The sequence below is a fragment of the Macaca nemestrina genome, chromosome 14 (genome assembly GCF_043159975.1).
Source record: "Macaca nemestrina isolate mMacNem1 chromosome 14, mMacNem.hap1, whole genome shotgun sequence".
Classification (NCBI taxonomy): Eukaryota; Metazoa; Chordata; class Mammalia; order Primates; family Cercopithecidae; genus Macaca; species Macaca nemestrina.
In genome coordinates this window covers 34,685,597-34,702,358 of record NC_092138.1, presented here as the reverse complement: position 1 = coordinate 34,702,358, position 16,762 = coordinate 34,685,597, and the positions used below count along the sequence as shown (strand labels likewise).

Sequence of the window (16,762 nt, the reverse complement as noted above, 5' to 3'; positions counted from 1 at the left end):
CTATTTTTCACTTGCAAGGTAGTAAAATGGAAAATCTCTTAACTGTGTTGCATATACAAATCCTTCAGGAGTCTTTACAAATTAAATAAAAATTAAATTTTCAAAAAAATCTAAAATCTTTTTTAAAACCTAATTCACTGTCATTTTAGATTATTTCTGCATCCAGAACTATTAAAATGCTTTAAGTATAATGAATGTAAAAAACATTTCTTCCTTTTCCTTCCCTTCAACCCAAAATGAGAAGTCTTCAGTACAAGTTTTAAAAAAGTAGAACATACCACTAAAAATAAAGTAAGAAACTATTTTCTTTTTAATCAAAATAGCAAGTATTTTAAGTTTTGTATGAATAACCCACACACACACGAAAAACCCACCATATTTTATTTTAGGTATGGTGTCTAAAGTGGAGTAGCAATATAACAAATGACAACAACGAACAACCCCTTATACTTAATTGGAAAGATGTATGCTCTCATTTTTCTTAAAGATACACATTATGAATTTTCTACTGGCATTCTTGAATAAAATTAACAAGCATACTTTTTCACTTACCTCATTTTCCCTCTAAAAAGGAAATAAATCTCTTCTATGACTGCAACGCAAAGTTCTGAAACCCCTCAAATATACAATCTTTAGGAAAAAATTCTTAACCTGCTACACTTCTTAATGTGCTATCCATTTTAAAAACAATATATTTCATGGCTTATGCTTAAATTTAATTCATGAGCATAGATCTCAGAGATTGAAGAATCTTATTGGCAGTCAGCAGCTCAAAGGATGACAATGTTCCTCGCATTCTTAATCTCAACATTTTAAAAGAAAACTGTTCACAGTAGTCTTAGAAAAATTTGGAGATAGTTCCATTTAAAAAACACATTCACCACAAATAGATACAAGGGAAACCATAAGAAAATAGATTATATCTTTCTAAGCTTGTTTCATTTCAAAATGTATTCTTTAGGGTCAGGGAAATTTCCTATAGAAATAAAACTAGACATTTGTTCCCTTTACTTGAAAAATATTTACAGTACACAAGCTAAAAGTATACACCTGCTTATAATGCTGGCCAGTGATATAAGTGAACAAGGACACAAAGGTACTTATTCAATTATCTGAACATCTAATTTGTTTGTATAGTGAAGTAGTTATAGATAAACTATGGAAAAATTAGAAAACAGTATTAATGAACACCAGCCCTCATGTGTATAAAACATCACACAAGATGCCAAGGTATTATACATCCACTGTGGTAAAAACTATACATACATATTCTGTGCATCTTTAACATCACAAAATTTACATAATAATTTTTTCACATCTCAAAAAGCTGAGTTGAAAGTCTTTTTTTTTTCTTTTGCCAGACATGAGTGATGTTAACTGACAATGTTTAAGAAACTTCTTACAAAACTCCTTGCTAAGGAATTCTCATTAATGTCTTTTACTGGTGACCTCATGAAGAAAAACTTACTAAACTTTGAAAGTTTTGAGCAGATATTTTCACATCTTTGCTGGCTAGCATCATGATTTATATAATAATGATATATGTAATAATAGTCCACCGCAATGTGAAATAGAAAACTTTGTTCTATAAATATACTTTGTTCTCAGAATGAAGGACATTTCTTTCATCCAGCCATGTTATCCCTTATTTGATCCACTCGAAGAGCTAGATCTCTAAAGGAGGGGCGTAGATTTACATTATTGTTCCAGCATTCTGTCATGATCATATAAATCTGTAAAGGAGAAAATAAACCAAAATTACAAGGAACACTAAGGACCATCTTTTAATTGGTGGAAGACATTAATTTTCAATACAGGGTACATGTCATAACTATGCCTTGTTCCACAGTCATCTGATTATGCTGTTTATCTGGAAGCTCCGCAAATTAAATTTCAGAAAGTGAACTGAAGTCTTTGAGTAAAAAGTAAAATGAAATGCATGATTACCATGGATTTTTAAAAAAAAATGTTTACCTCATCTGGGCATCCATCTGGTCTTGGTAATCTTCCATTATTCTTCAAAAGTTCTATCAAATGGAACACGATCATCTGTCCTTGTTTATCATTGCCAATCATACGCATAAATTCCTAAAACAAACCCATTTTCAATATTTTTTGTACACAATTTCCTCCAGTCAATGGGAAAAATTTAGTATATGTGTGCTTTTGTATGTTTTCAAACCTTTTCAAAAGAGGCTACTTTTAGGATCAAAAACATAAGGCTGTTAAATACGGAACTTCTATAATTTCCATTTCCATAGCTGTAATAAACACCACAAATCCACTGAGAAGGGCTCAAAACACATGAACTAAAAACATATTTCCTTTGAGTTTTTTGTTGTTAAAAAACTCACATTTTTATATTACATTTCAATTGAAATAAAAACAAATATAAAACAATATAAGAAAAAATGAATAAGTATAAATGCAACAGAAAACTTTCATATGTCAAAGTTTATAAAATTAAAATCTGAATTATAAGCTAGGAAAGGCTGGGCGCGGTGGCTCAAGCCTGTAATCCCAGCACTTTGGGAGGCCGAGACGGGCGGATCACGAGGTCAGGAGATCAAGACCATCCTGGCTAACACGGTGAAACCCCATCTCTACTAAAAAATACAAAAAACTAGGCGGGCGAGGTGGCGGGCGCCTGTAGTCCCAGCTACTTGGGAGGCTGAGACAGGAGAATGGCGTAAACCCGGGAGGCGGAGCTTGCAGTGAGCCCAGATCTGGCCACTGCACTCCAGCCTGGGTGACAGAGCAAGACTCCGTCTCAAAAAAAAAAAAAAAAACAAAAAAACTTAATCATTTATTTTCAATATAGAGAGATCTTATAAATTGGTTAAAAATATATATATATATATATATAAAAATCACAGAAGACATACTTCACATATATACATACTCGCCCTAAACACCCAACAAATACATAGTCAATCACATTAATAAAAGAAATGGAAATTAAAATATATATAACCTCTCCCCTATCAACTTGGCAAAAGTACATAAAAATATAATGACCAATACTGGCAAATGATGAAATGTACATCCCTATGCATTGCTGCTGAGATATAATCTGGCACAGCTTTTCTAGAAAGCATTTTGGAATTAAAACCTTTAAAATAGTTCATAACTTTTATTTTTATTCTAAGATACTTACCAGAGATAAATATAAATATGCATGAGGATATTCACTATGTTCACTAAAGTGTTACTTAAATGACTGAAGAATGGAAAATGATTGTTCAGACATATATAGCCTTATGATGGAATGCTACTCAGCAATTAGAAAACACATTTGCAGTACATTTTCCTAATATAGTAAATTATCCATGCTGTAATACTTCATGAAACAGCAGGAGAGCAAACTGCACAGTATGACCTTAATTTTATAAAATAATATATATTTATATATAAAAGTGAACTTTTATAAAAGTTATAAAAGGTTCATATGCCAGGCGCGGTGGCTCACGCCTGTAATCCCAGCACTTTGGGAGGCCGAGGCGGGCGGATCACAAGGTCAGGAGATCGAGACCACGGTGAAACCCCGTCTCTACTAAAAATACAAAAAATTAGCCGGGCGCGGTGGCGGGCGCCTGTAGTCCCAGCTACTCAGGAGGCTGAGGCAGGAGAATGGCGTAAACCCAGGAGGCGGAGCTTGCAGTGAGCCGAGATCGCGCCACTGCACTCCAGCCTGGGTGACAGAGCGAGACTCCGTCTCAAAAAAAAAAAAAGTTTCATATAATTTTTTGTATATACTTTTATACACAAAATAAAAAGAAGCCTGAAAGATAACATACTACAGTATTAAGGTGGTCTTCTCTGAGTAATTGCATTAGAGATGATTTTTATTTTTTCATACTTTTCCATATTAAAAAAATTCTATGATGACCCAGAGAAAAATTACTTTGGAAGGTTTATTTTAACTTATGCAATAATTCCTACAATGAATGAGCTAACTGGATTTAATAAAAATAATATTAAGAGACTATACTAAGTTTCCCAATACTCCCTTTTTAAAAAATTCAAGCTACTTTGTGAATAAGTTTGGGGTTATTTTGTTGGATATTGCCTTAAAAATAAGCAATAAGAGCTCTAAAATAAGTCCTAGGCTTACTGTTCTTTGGATAAATCCTTTCTTATGTTAAAAAACTTCAATGTGGCTGTCTAGGAAACCGCGGCATCGGCGGACAGGGGCTGGCGGCCAGAGCTGGGCAGGGGGCGGAGGTGGGGGCTTGGCTGTCTCCAGGGCTGCCACACAGAGCGCGGGCTTCGTGGCATGGACATACCTGTTTGTTTCTAATGTGGCTGTAGTTGGCATTCTATCCCATACCAAGATACCTTTTGTGATGAAGAAACCGAGGCACAGAGGGATTAAGTAGCCTGCTCAAGATCACACAGCTAACTAAAAGTGAATCAGAAAAATAAAGAACCAGCATCAAATTTGAAGTGGCCACAAATTCTATTAAAGCAGAATAAATAGTGTGAACCATAAAAGAGAACCAGTTTCCTCTCTACTCTGCAATTTAGAAGAAAAATTTTCATCCAAGGACAGATCAGAAGATGGCCGAATAGGAACAGCTCCAGCCTCCAGCTCCCAGCGTGAGCGACACAGAAGATGGGTGATTTCTGCATTTTCCACTGAGGTGTAGACCGACACCTAACACCTCACACGGCTGGGTACACCCCTGAGATGAAGATTCCAGAGCAAGAATCAGACAGCAGCACTCGCTGTTCAGCAATATTCTATCTTCTGCAGCCTCCGCTGCTGATACCCAGGCAAACAGGGTCTGGAGTGGACCTCAAGCAATCTCCAACAGATGTACAGCTGAGGGTCCTGACTGTTAGAAAGAAAACTAACAAACAGAAAGGACACCCACACCAAAACTCCATCAGTATGTCACCAGCATAAAAGACCAAAGGCAGATAAAACCACAAAGATGGGGAAAAAGCAGGGCAGAAAAGCTGGATATTCAAAAAATCAGAGCGCATCTCCCCCTCCAAAGGAACGCAGCTCATCGCCAGCAACTGATCAAAGCTGGACGGAGAATGACTTCAACGAGTTGAGAGAAGGCTTCTGTGGATCAAATTTCGCAGAGCTAAAGGAGGAACTACGTAACCAGCGCAAAGAAACTAAAAATCTTGAAAAAAGAATGGAAGAATGGATAACTAGAATAATCAATGCAGAGAAGGCCATAAACGAACTGAGAGAGATAAAAACCATGACACGGGAAATACGTGACAAATGCACAAGCTTCACTAACCGACTTGATCAACTGGAAGAAAGAGTATCAATGATTGAAGATCAAATGAAGGAAATGAAACGAGAAGAGAAGTCTAGAGGAAAAAAAGGAAAAAGAAATTAACAAAGCCTCCAAGAAGTATGGGATTATGTGAAAAGACCAAATCTATGTCTGATTGGTGTGCCTGAAAGTGAGGGGGAAAATGGAACCAAGTTGGAAAACACTCTTCAGGATATCATCCAGGAGAACTTCTCCAACCTAGTAAGGCAGGCCAACATTCAAATTGAGGAAATAAAAAGAACGCCACAAAGATATTCCTTGAGAAGAGCAACCCCAAGACACATAATTGTCAGATTCACCAAAGTTGAAATGAAGGAAAAAATGTTAAGGGCAGCCAGAGAGAAAGGTCAGGTTACCCACAAAGGGAAGCCCATAAGACTAACAGCAGATCTCTCGGCAGAAACTCTATAAGCCAGAAGAGTGGGGGCCGATACTCAACATTCTTAAAGAAAAGAATTTTAAACCCAGAATTTCATATCCAGCCAAACTAAGTTTCATAAGTGAAGGGGAAATAAAATCCTTTACAGACAAGCAAATGCTTAGAGATTTTGTCACCACCAGGCCTGCCCTACAAGAGACCCTGAAGGAAGCACTAAACATGGAAAGGAACAACCAGTACCAGCCATTGCAAAAACATGCCAAAATGTAAAGACCATTGATGCTAGGAAGAAACTGCATCAACTAATGAGCAAAATAACCAGCTAATATCACAATGACAGGATCAAGATCACACATAACAATATTAACCTTAAATGTAAATGAACCAAATGGTCCAATTGAAAGACACAGATGGGCAAATTGGATAAAGAGTCAAGACCCATCAGTTTGCTGTATTCAGGAGACTCACATGCAGAGACACACATAGGCTCAACATAAAGGGATGGAGGAAGATCTACCAAGCAAATGGAGAACAAAAAAAGCAGGGGTTGCAATCCTAGTCTCTGATAAAACAGACTTTAAACCATCAAAGATCAAAAGAGACAAAGAAGGCCATTACATAATGGTAAAGGGATCAATTCAACAAGAAGAGCTAACTCCTAAATATATATGTGCCCAATACAGGAGCACCCAGATTCATAAACCATGTCCTTAGAGACTTACAAAAAGACTTAGACTCCCATACAATAACAATGGGAGACTTGAACACCCCACTGTCAACATTAGACAGATCAATGAGACAGAAAGTTAACAAGGATATCCAGGAATTGAACTCAACTCTCCACCAAGTGGACCTAATGGACATCTACAGAACTCTCCACCCCAAATCAACAGAATATACATTCTTCTCAGCACCACATCACACTTATTCCAAAATTGACCACATAGTTGGAAGTGAAGCACTCCTCAGCAAATGTAAATGAACACAAATTATAACAAACTGTCTCTCAGACCACAGTGCAATCAAACTAGAACTCAGGAGTAAGAAACTCAATCAAAACCGCTCAACTACATGGAAACTGAACAACCTGCTCCTGAATGACTACTGGGTACATAACGAAATGAAGGCAAAAATAAAGATGTTCTTTGATACCAATGAGAAAAAGATACAACATGCCAGAATCTCTGGGACACATTTAAAACAGTGTGTAGAGGGAAATTTATAGCACTACATGCCCACAAGAGAAAGCAGGAAAGATCTAAAATTGACACTCTAACATCACAATTAAAAGAACTAGAGAAGCAAGAGCAAACACATTCAAAAGCTAGCAGAAGGCAAGAAATAACTAAGATCAGAGCAGAACTGAAGGAGATAGAGACACAAAAAAACCCTCCAAAAAATCAATGATTCCAGGAGTTGGTTTTTTGAAAAGGTCAACAAAATTGATAGACCGCTAGCAAGACTAATAAAGAAGAGAGAAGAATCAAATAGACGCAATAAAAAATGATAGAGGGGATATCACCACCGACCCCACAGAAATACAAACTACTATCAGAGAATACTATAAACTCCTCTACGCAAATAAACTAGAAAACCTAGAAGAAATGGATAATTTCCTGGACACTTACACTCTCCCAAGACTAAACCAGGAAGAAGTTGAATCCCTGAATAGACCAATAGCAGGCTCTGAAATTGAGGCAATAATTAATAGCCTACCAACCAAAAAAAGTCCAGGACCAGATGGATTCACAGCTGAATTCTACTGGAGGTACAAGGAGGAGCTGGTACCATTCCTTCTGAAACTATTCCAATCAATAGAAAAAGAGGGAATCCTCCCTAACTCATTTTATGAGGCCAACATCATCCTGATACCAAAGCCTGACAGAGACACAACAAAAAAAGAGAATTTTAGACCAATATCCCTGATGAACATCGATGCAAAAATCCTCAATAAAAATACTGGCAAACTGAATCCAGCAGCACATCAAACAGTTTATCCACCATGATCAAGTGGGCTTCAACCCTGGGATGCAAGGCTGGTTCACCATACGCAAATCAAAAAACGTAATCCAGCATATAAACAGAACCAAAGACAAAACCCACATGATTATCTCAATAGATGCAGAAAAAGCCTTTGACAAAATTCAACAGCCCTTCATGCTAAAAACGCTCAATAAAATTGATATTGATAGAACGTATCTCAAAATAATAAGAGCTATTTATGACAGACTCACAGCCAATATCATACTGAGTGGGCAAAAACTGGAAGCATTCCCTTTGAAAACTGGCACAAGACAGGGATGCCCTCTCTCACCACTCCTATTCAAAATAGTGTTGGAAGTTCTGGCTAGGGCAATCAGGCAAGAGAAAGAAATCAAGGGTATTCAGTTAGGAAAAGAAGAAGTCAAATTGTCCCTGTTTGCAGATGACATGATTGTATATTTAGAAAACCCCATTGTCTCAGCCCAAAATCTCTTTAAGCTGATGAGCAACTTCAGCAAAGTCTCAGGATACAAAATTAATGTGCAAACATCACAAGCATTCTTATACACCAGTAACAGACAAACAGAGAGGCAAATCAGGAATGAACTTCCATTCACAATTGCTTCAAAGAGAATAAAATACCTAGGAATCCAACTTACAAGGGATGTAAAGGACCTCGTCAAGGAGAACTACAAACCACTGCTCAGTGAAATAAAAGAGGACACAAACAAATGGAAGAACATACCATGCTCATGGATAGGAAGAATCAACATCGTGAAAATGGCCATACTGCCTAAGGTAATTTATAGATTCAATGCCACTCGCATCAAGCTACCAATGACTTTCTTCACAGAATTGGAAAAAACTGCTTTAAAGTTCATATGGAATCAGAAAAGATCCCGCATTGCCAAGACAATCCTAAGTCAAAAGAACAAAGCTGGAGGCATCACACTACCTGACTTCAAACTATACTACAAGGCTACAGTAACCAAAACAGCATGGTACTGGTACCAAAACGGAGATATAGACCAATGGAACAGAAGAGAGCCCTCAGAAATAATACCACACATCTACAGCTATCTGATCTTTAACAAACCTGACAAAAACAAGAAATGGGGAAAGGATTCCCTATTTAATAAATGGTTCTGGGAAAATTGGCTAGCCATAAGCAGAAAGCTGAAACTGGATCCTTTCCTTACTCCTTATATGAAAATTAATTCAAGATGGATTAGAGACTTAAATGTTAGACCTAAAACCATAAAAACCCTAGAAGAAAACCTAGGTAATATCATTCAGGACATAGGCATGGGCAAGGACTTCATGTCTAAAACACCAAAAGCAATGGCAACAAAAGCCAAAATTGACAAATGAGATCTAATTAAACTAAAGAGCTTCTGCACAGCAAAAGACACTACCATCAGAGTGAACAGGAAACCTACAGAATGGGAGAACATTTTTGCAATCTACTCATCTGACAAAGGGCTAATATCCAGAATCTACAAAGAACTCAAACAAATTTACAAGAAAAAAACAACCCCATCAAAAAGTGGGCAAAGGATATTAACAGACATTTCTCAAAAGAAGACATGTATACAGCCAACAGGTACATAAAAAAATGCTCATCATCACTGTCCATCAGAGAAATGCAAATCAAAACCACAATGAGATACCATCTCACACCAGTTAGAATGGCAATCATTAAAAAGTCAGGAAACAACAGGTGCTGGAGAGAATGTGGAGAAATAGGAACACTTTTACACTGTTGGTGGGATTGTAAACTGGTTTAACCATTGTGGAAAACAGTATGGCGATTCCTCAAGGATCTAGAACTAGAAATACCATATGACCCAGACATCCCTTTACTGGGTATATACCCAAAGGATTATAAATAATGCTTCTATAAAGACACATGCACACGTATGTTTATTGCGGCACTATTCACAATAGCAAAGACTTGGAATCAACCCAAATGTCCATCAGTGACAGACTGGATTAAGAAAATGTGGCACATATATACCTTGGAATACTATGCAGCCATAAAAAAGGATGAGTTCGTGTCCTTTGTAGGGACATGGATGCAGCTGGAAACCATCATTCTCAGCAAACTATCACAAGAACAGAAAACCAAACACCGCATGTTCTCACTCATAGGTGGGAAATGAACAATGAGATCACTTGGACTCTGGAAGGGGAACATCACACACTGGGGCCTATTATGGGGAGGGGGGAGGGGGGAGGGATGGTATTGGGAGTTATACCTGATGTTATATATGACGAGTTGATAGGTGCTGACGAGTTGATGGGTGCAGCACACCTACATGGCACAAGTATACATATGTAACAAACCTGCACATTGTGCACATGTACCCTAGAACTTAAAGTATAATAAAAAATAAATAAATAAATTAAATAAATAACGTGAACAGAATTAAAGTTTTAGGCTGAGCACGGTGACTCACGCCTGTAATCCCAGCACTTTGGGAGGCCAAGGCTGGCGGATCAAGAGGTCAGGAGTTCAAGACCAGCCTGGCCAACATGGTGAAACTCCATCTGTACAAAAATACAAGAAAACAAAAATTAAAAAAAAAAAAAATTCAATGTATGTTCTTGTCGATTTTGTCAAAGATCAATTGGCTATAAATATGTGGCTTTCTTTCCGGGTTCTCTATTATGTTCCATTGGTTTATGTGTTTGTTTTTTACATGAGTACCATGATGCTTTTGTTACTGTAGCCTTCCTTATAATATAATTTGAAGTCAAGTAATGTGATGCTTCCAGCTTTGTTCTTTTTGCTTAGAATCGCTTTTGCTATTAGGGCTCTTTTTGGTTCCATGTGACTTTTAGGATTGTTTTTCCTAATTCTGTGGAAAAATATTGGCATTTTGATAGGAACTGCATTGAATCTGCAGATTGCTTTGGGCAGTATGGGAAAGGACACCCTTTTCAATAAATGGTGCTGGTAAATTGGATTGCCATATGCCGAAGAATGAAACTGGACCCATATTTATCACCATATACAAAAATTAACTCAAGATCGATTATAGACTTAACTGTAAGATCTGAAACTATAAAAATACTAGAAAAAAAAACCTAGGGAAAACTTTTATGGAAATGGGTATAAACAAAGAATGGCAAAGACCTCAAAAGCGTAGGCAACAAAACCAAAAACAGACAAATGAGACTTTATCAAACTAAAAAATTTCAGCATAGCAAAATAAATAATCAACAGAATGAACAGAAAGCCTGCAGAATAGTAGAAAATATTTGCAAATTTTGTATCTGATAAGGAACTACCATTCAGAATTTATAAGGAACTCAAGGAATTCAACCAAAACCCCCTAGTAATCATGTTAAAAACTGGACAAAGGAGATCAGTAGACATTTTTCAAAAGAAGACACCCAAAAGGACAAGAGGCATATGAAAAAATGCTAATCACCAGAGAAATGCAAATTAAAATTACAATGAGATATGCCTTATTCCAGTCAGAATGACAAAAAAAAAAAAGAGAAAAAAATTACCACAGTGAGATATGTCTTACTCCAGTCAGAATGGGAAGAAAAAAAAAAAAAGAGAGAGAGAGAAAATAACAGATGTTGGCAAGGGTGTGGAGAAAAGGGAACTCTTATACACTGTTGCTGGGAATGTACATTTATACAACCTCTATGGAAAACATAAAGATTCCTGAGAGACCCAAAAGTAGAACTACCATTTGATCCAGCATTTCCACTATGGGGTATCTACCTGAAGGAAAAGAAATGACTGTATCAAAAAGATACCTCCACCTGTATGTTTATTGCAGCATTATTCACAAAAGCAAAGACATGGAATCAACCTAAGTGTCCATCAATAGATGACTGGATAAAGAAGATGTGGTATACATACCCAATGGACTACTACTCCGCCATAAAAACAAATGAAATTATGTCTTTGGTAGCAACATGGATGGAGGTAATTATCTTAAGTGAAACAAATCAGCCATAGAAAGACAAATACCACATGTTCTCACTTATAAGTGGGAGCTATATAATGTATACACATGGACGTAGAATGTGGAATGACAGACAATGGAGACTTGGAAGGGTGAGCCATTGGTGGGGTAGATGCTGAGAAATTATTTAAGGGTACAATGTATGTTATTAAGGTGGTAGATACCCTAAAAGCTCTGAGTTCACCACTATGCAATGTATGCATGTAGCAAAATTGTAATTGTACCCCATAATTTATAAAAATCAAACGAACAAACAAAAAACTGAAAGTAAATAAAAAGCACACTGACCGCTGGTGGACTTTTACTCTTCTCAATGTATGTGAAAAGTTCATACAGAACCACTCCAAAGCTCCAAACATCTGAGGCCACAGAAAACTTGCTCTCTGTCAGTGATTCTGGAGCATACCTGTAATATATGAAGAACACTTAAAAGACAGTTAATTTGATATGTGGACTCTTGATTTTACCTGCAAATCATTGTATAAATAAATTTTTAAAAAGTGTAGAGAAAAGAGTTATCACAGCAGGCCTGAGGCTTCTATGATTAAAAGGACCTTTTTGCCTGGCACCTGTGAGCTTAGATTTCAGGAGGGATTCAACAATTCCCTGAATAAGAGTGACTCACTATGCCTAGATTATTTGTGCAAATAATACGGTTTATACTAACATCTACTTTTCTTCTGGGAGTCTGTAAGTTTAGTATGTGCCAGGCAGAGAGTGCCTAATTTTGCTTTGTGTTATTTTCCTATAATGAATCATAACCATGAATATGGATATATGCTGAGTCCTGTGAGTCTTCCTAGCAAATCGTCAACCTGGGGGTGGTCTTGGGAACCTCTGACATAGAAAGATAACTAAAATCCAAAGAAATTTATTTTTGTCTCTATAGACAGCACCAAGGTTAACTACAGGGTACCTTCTAAGAAGTGAAAATAAGCTGCCCTTTGCAAGTTAAGCTTTAAATGAATCCATATAAGTATCCTGCAGAAAAAAAAAAAAAAAAAAATGGTTCCAAGGCAAGACTTAAAGCTGTAAAAGAAAAAACCTGTTAATCAGAAGAGGGGGTGACTATGAGAAGGAATACAGAAAGTGAAAAGTCACAGAAATGGTGCCATTGTTCACTCAAGCATTAACACTATCCAAGGGAAAGTTTTGGCCCAGTGGACTGGGAGTATCATGGTTCCATTGCTAAGTTTATCTTTATTATAGACACAGCTACAGAGATGTGTTTTGGACTGATGAGATTAAAAATGTGAATTACATAGGTTTAATCTCTCCTTCAAAATACCATTTAAGTTTCCTTATTTCCACAAATCCTTCCCTGCCTACTCCAGGTCTTATTGCCCTCAGGCCATAGGTTTCCTATAATACTGGCTGTCCACACTACATAATTAAACACCCTAATGCTATATTCTTTTTATATTTAGTCTTTACAAATTTTACATATCTAGTTATGTTAGTATCAAATGTATGTTAATTTTATCCGACAAGGGGAAAGTAATGTTCTTGAAGACAGCACTATTCCCTCACTCCTTGTAAAATACGCTTTTCCTCTGGTTTTCATATAGCACTCATTGTAATTTCCCGCACATTTCCACAGCTGTTTTTTTCTGTCTGTTCTATCACATATGTAAGGGTAAATACAAATTTAAAAAGAAACAAAATTAATTCCCCCTGTTGAAAATAAGAAAAGAAAGACTCTTCCTTCTTTGTTCTTAGAGCATTCAGAAAACTTGCAAATTCTTTATCTTTTTGAAATGTATGTAAATCTTTTAAAAATCTCTTGCTTCAAAGCCTCTTGCCAGCTTTATGGCATGAATGACCCATGAATGTCTTTCTCAAGAACCTGTAACCATCTCTTGGGAATACAGTCATCAAGGAAGATAGCGCCCTTAATCCCAGTTTCTGTGGGAGCGTAGAAGCCTCACTTCAGCAGGGGCCTCCTTCCAAGCTGCAAAACTATCTCCTGTCATGAAGATATGAAAAGTGTTTTTTTACCTTTATATAAAACCAATTACCAAGTCACTCCAATTAGCAAGTGAATTTAGAATAAACTACGTATGCGACAAATAGTGCTGTCAAGTCTTACTTGAGGACTAGTTAATGTTTATCCTAAGAACTTCAATGAAAGGGATTGTTATATCAGGTTGGCTATATAAAAGGGTAAGATTTCCTTCTGTCTTTGCAGTCTCTTAGGGGACTACTTGTGATACACATCACATCCTGCTCTAATGCTTACTCAATCATAAAATTGTTTTCCTTCTCTTCTATCTTTGTGGAAAGGTTTCCTGGGTTGGGAGATTTTGTTTTCCATCATACTTTTCCAACACTACTCTTTTCTGCCTCTTCTAATTTGAAGATTTCCCAAGGTCTCATCATCAGATTTATTCCTCTCTTGGTTAAAAGCTTTCCCTTAGATAGTATCATCCACCTATATACTAAAGTCTCCCAAATTTATAACCATATCTTTGAACTTTCTTTAGTGCTCCAGACTTTCAGAACATTTCCACATTAAAGATCTATAGGCAAACAGAATTCCAACCTCTTTCCAAAACTTGATTACTTTATGTTTCTTATGCAGTAAATAGCATCACAATCTATTTAACTGCTCAAGCTGAAAATCTTAATTATTTTTGACTCATCTTTCACTCCAGTGTCTAATGACCCACCAAGTCCCTTTAGAGTATAGCTTAGAAATATCTCAAATCAGTCTCCTAACCCATCGTTACAGTTTAGGTCACATCCTTATCTCATGACTAGTACAGAGGTCATCAAACAAGGTGAAGAATAATGTACGAAGATCATCCGATGGGTACTTCTGTAGTAAAAAGAGTATAAGGATCCTCTAGGAGTCCAAAATCCTGTTTCACCAATTTTTTAAAACATTTAAGCAGAGGCACTGTTTTCCCCTAGTTATTAGCATCAACCCCTAGGACATGCCATAACATATTGTTAGCTTAAAACAAAAGAGCATTTTTGAACAAGAAAAACAATATAGATAACAAAGTTTCTTTTAAATGAAATTGAGTTTTTAAAAAAATGATATGATGGGCCAAATCCTGTGAATAAAAATTATGTGAGTTCTTTCATACTTCAGATTTAGTGTTTGCTATGTGTCTCCTCCAAAATTCAGGGTGTCAATGTGACGGTATTAACAGGTGGGGCCTTTAAGAGATGATTAGGCCATGAGGGCTTCTCCCTCATGAATAAGATGAAGGCCCTTTTGAGAGGCTTCATGCAGCATTTGGCCCCTCTTGCCCTTCCACTTTTGTCCATGTGAGGACGTGGCGTTCCTCCTCTCTGAAGGATGCAGCAGCAAGGCTCAATCTTGGAAAGCAGAGAGCAGCTCTCACCAGATGCCTGAACCTGCCAGCACCTTTTTCATGGACTCCTAACCTCTAAAAGTGTGAGAAATAAATTTCTGTTCTTTATAAATTATCCATTGTCAGGTATTCTGTTATAGCAGCATAAAAGCACTAAGACAGTGTTTATTATTCACTAAGTTAGCTAAAACCTATTTTATTAACTCATATTCCAAAATATTTACACAAAATTTAATGAACTTCATTGCATTGTATAAAATATTTATTCTACTTGCAAATATAAAAATAAAACTATATGCTAATTGCCTGATTTGATTTTAGCAGTATATATTTTTTGTTTTCATTAAATACATAGGAAAATTTTGATCATGATGAAAAATAAGTTATTTCTGATTTTCATATAAGTTGCTTCTAATTATTCCCCAAAGTCATACATCAGTATTCACTTCCTACCTTCCCCTAACACATTTACTGAAGGAATAACCATGTCTTTTACCACATACCCTACACTTCATAAGTTATAATCTTAGTCATATTTTACTCTGTATTATTTATTGCAAATTAAGTAATGAGAAATTATGTTTTCATAATATGAAATTAATTATGCCAGATATGTATCATCTTAAGCTTATCCTGACTGCCCTCATGATTTTTTCACATGTATAGGCAGAGATACAGGTCCCAAAGCTTATATAATTTGAAGTCTTTTTTTTTCAGGCTTTCATTATGACAAATAATACAAAATTATACATGAAAGTACATAATTTTCTATGTAAAATTAGAAAGGAACCTTGGAAGGAAGGAGCTCTGGATATGCTTCACTGGCTTCATAATAAACATACCTCCATGCGTTTGTTCTGTCATTTGTTTCTCAGGTTTTAAATCACATATTATTAATATAGTCAGTGACTTGAAAAATGAAGTCCGAGTTTTCCTGCCAGAAATTGTCATTTGTTTGATGCCTGGCATTACCAAATGGGTTGTATGAAGGACATTCTTCACAAAATCTACTCAACCTTTGAGGTAGCTCAGAGGTTTGCTATGTTTAAATCATATATTTAAAACATAAAATGTTAATAATAATGTATTAATAATATTCTATTTTTCCAAACTTTTCTGAATGTATTAGTTTAAACAAGATACCTCCACGTGAAAGTGTAACATATAGTTGGAATTAATTTTAAAAACTTTTTGGTACACTTTTCATAAATTGAGAAAACAGATGAACCTGATGACTGGTTAGTAAACTCATTTTTGAAAGTCAAGTGGTTTTAATTCTCTGCTTTTAATAAAATTGAAAAATAATGGATCTGATTGAATGAAACTGCCAAATAACATAATTTTAATGGTATATTACTGTACTTTTTTCCTACATATCTCAGAAGGAGTCATAGAAATGAATGATACTGTTAAAACTCCTTCCATTCATGTCCACTTATTTACACAAACAAGTTTTCTCAGTGTTGACATCTGTAAAGTGCAAAATGAACGCAGATTTATGCTTAATCTTGTCCCATTATAGAAATAAATAATATTCACCCAAGGATATACAAACCAATTGGAGGGGAGGGATTGCTCTATTCACCAATAAAATTTTTAAAGCAATTATCCAAATGTGTTATTTACATTGCTTTGGAAAACTGTATCCTAGTAACTTCAATGATAACCCAGAAGAAAAATGTGAATAGTTACAAGTTTGTTGGTCACAGGAAAATTTTTAATTAATTTCAACTTATATACCTATTTTGGTTACAAAGAAAATAGGTGATCATAAGATTATCCAAATAC

General features: G+C 36.0%; 1 protein-coding gene across 4 annotated transcripts in view; it reads right to left on the bottom strand.

Moving 5' to 3' along the window:
• Positions 1 to 364: 364 nt before the first annotated feature.
• The window catches only part of LOC105491847 (Janus kinase 2), a 162,034-nt gene continuing 145,636 nt past the window's right edge, over positions 365 to 16,762 (bottom strand). For all 4 annotated transcript variants that reach the window (XM_011758564.2, XM_024796070.2, XM_011758566.3 and 1 more), the window contains 3 exons: positions 11,940 to 12,057; positions 1,975 to 2,088; positions 365 to 1,733 (listed from right to left, as the gene is read on the bottom strand). In XM_011758564.2, coding sequence (XP_011756866.1) covers positions 1,626 to 1,733; positions 1,975 to 2,088; positions 11,940 to 12,057 — 340 coding nt within the window. In that variant the 3' untranslated portion in view covers positions 365 to 1,625. The remainder of the gene's footprint in view (positions 1,734 to 1,974; positions 2,089 to 11,939; positions 12,058 to 16,762) is intronic.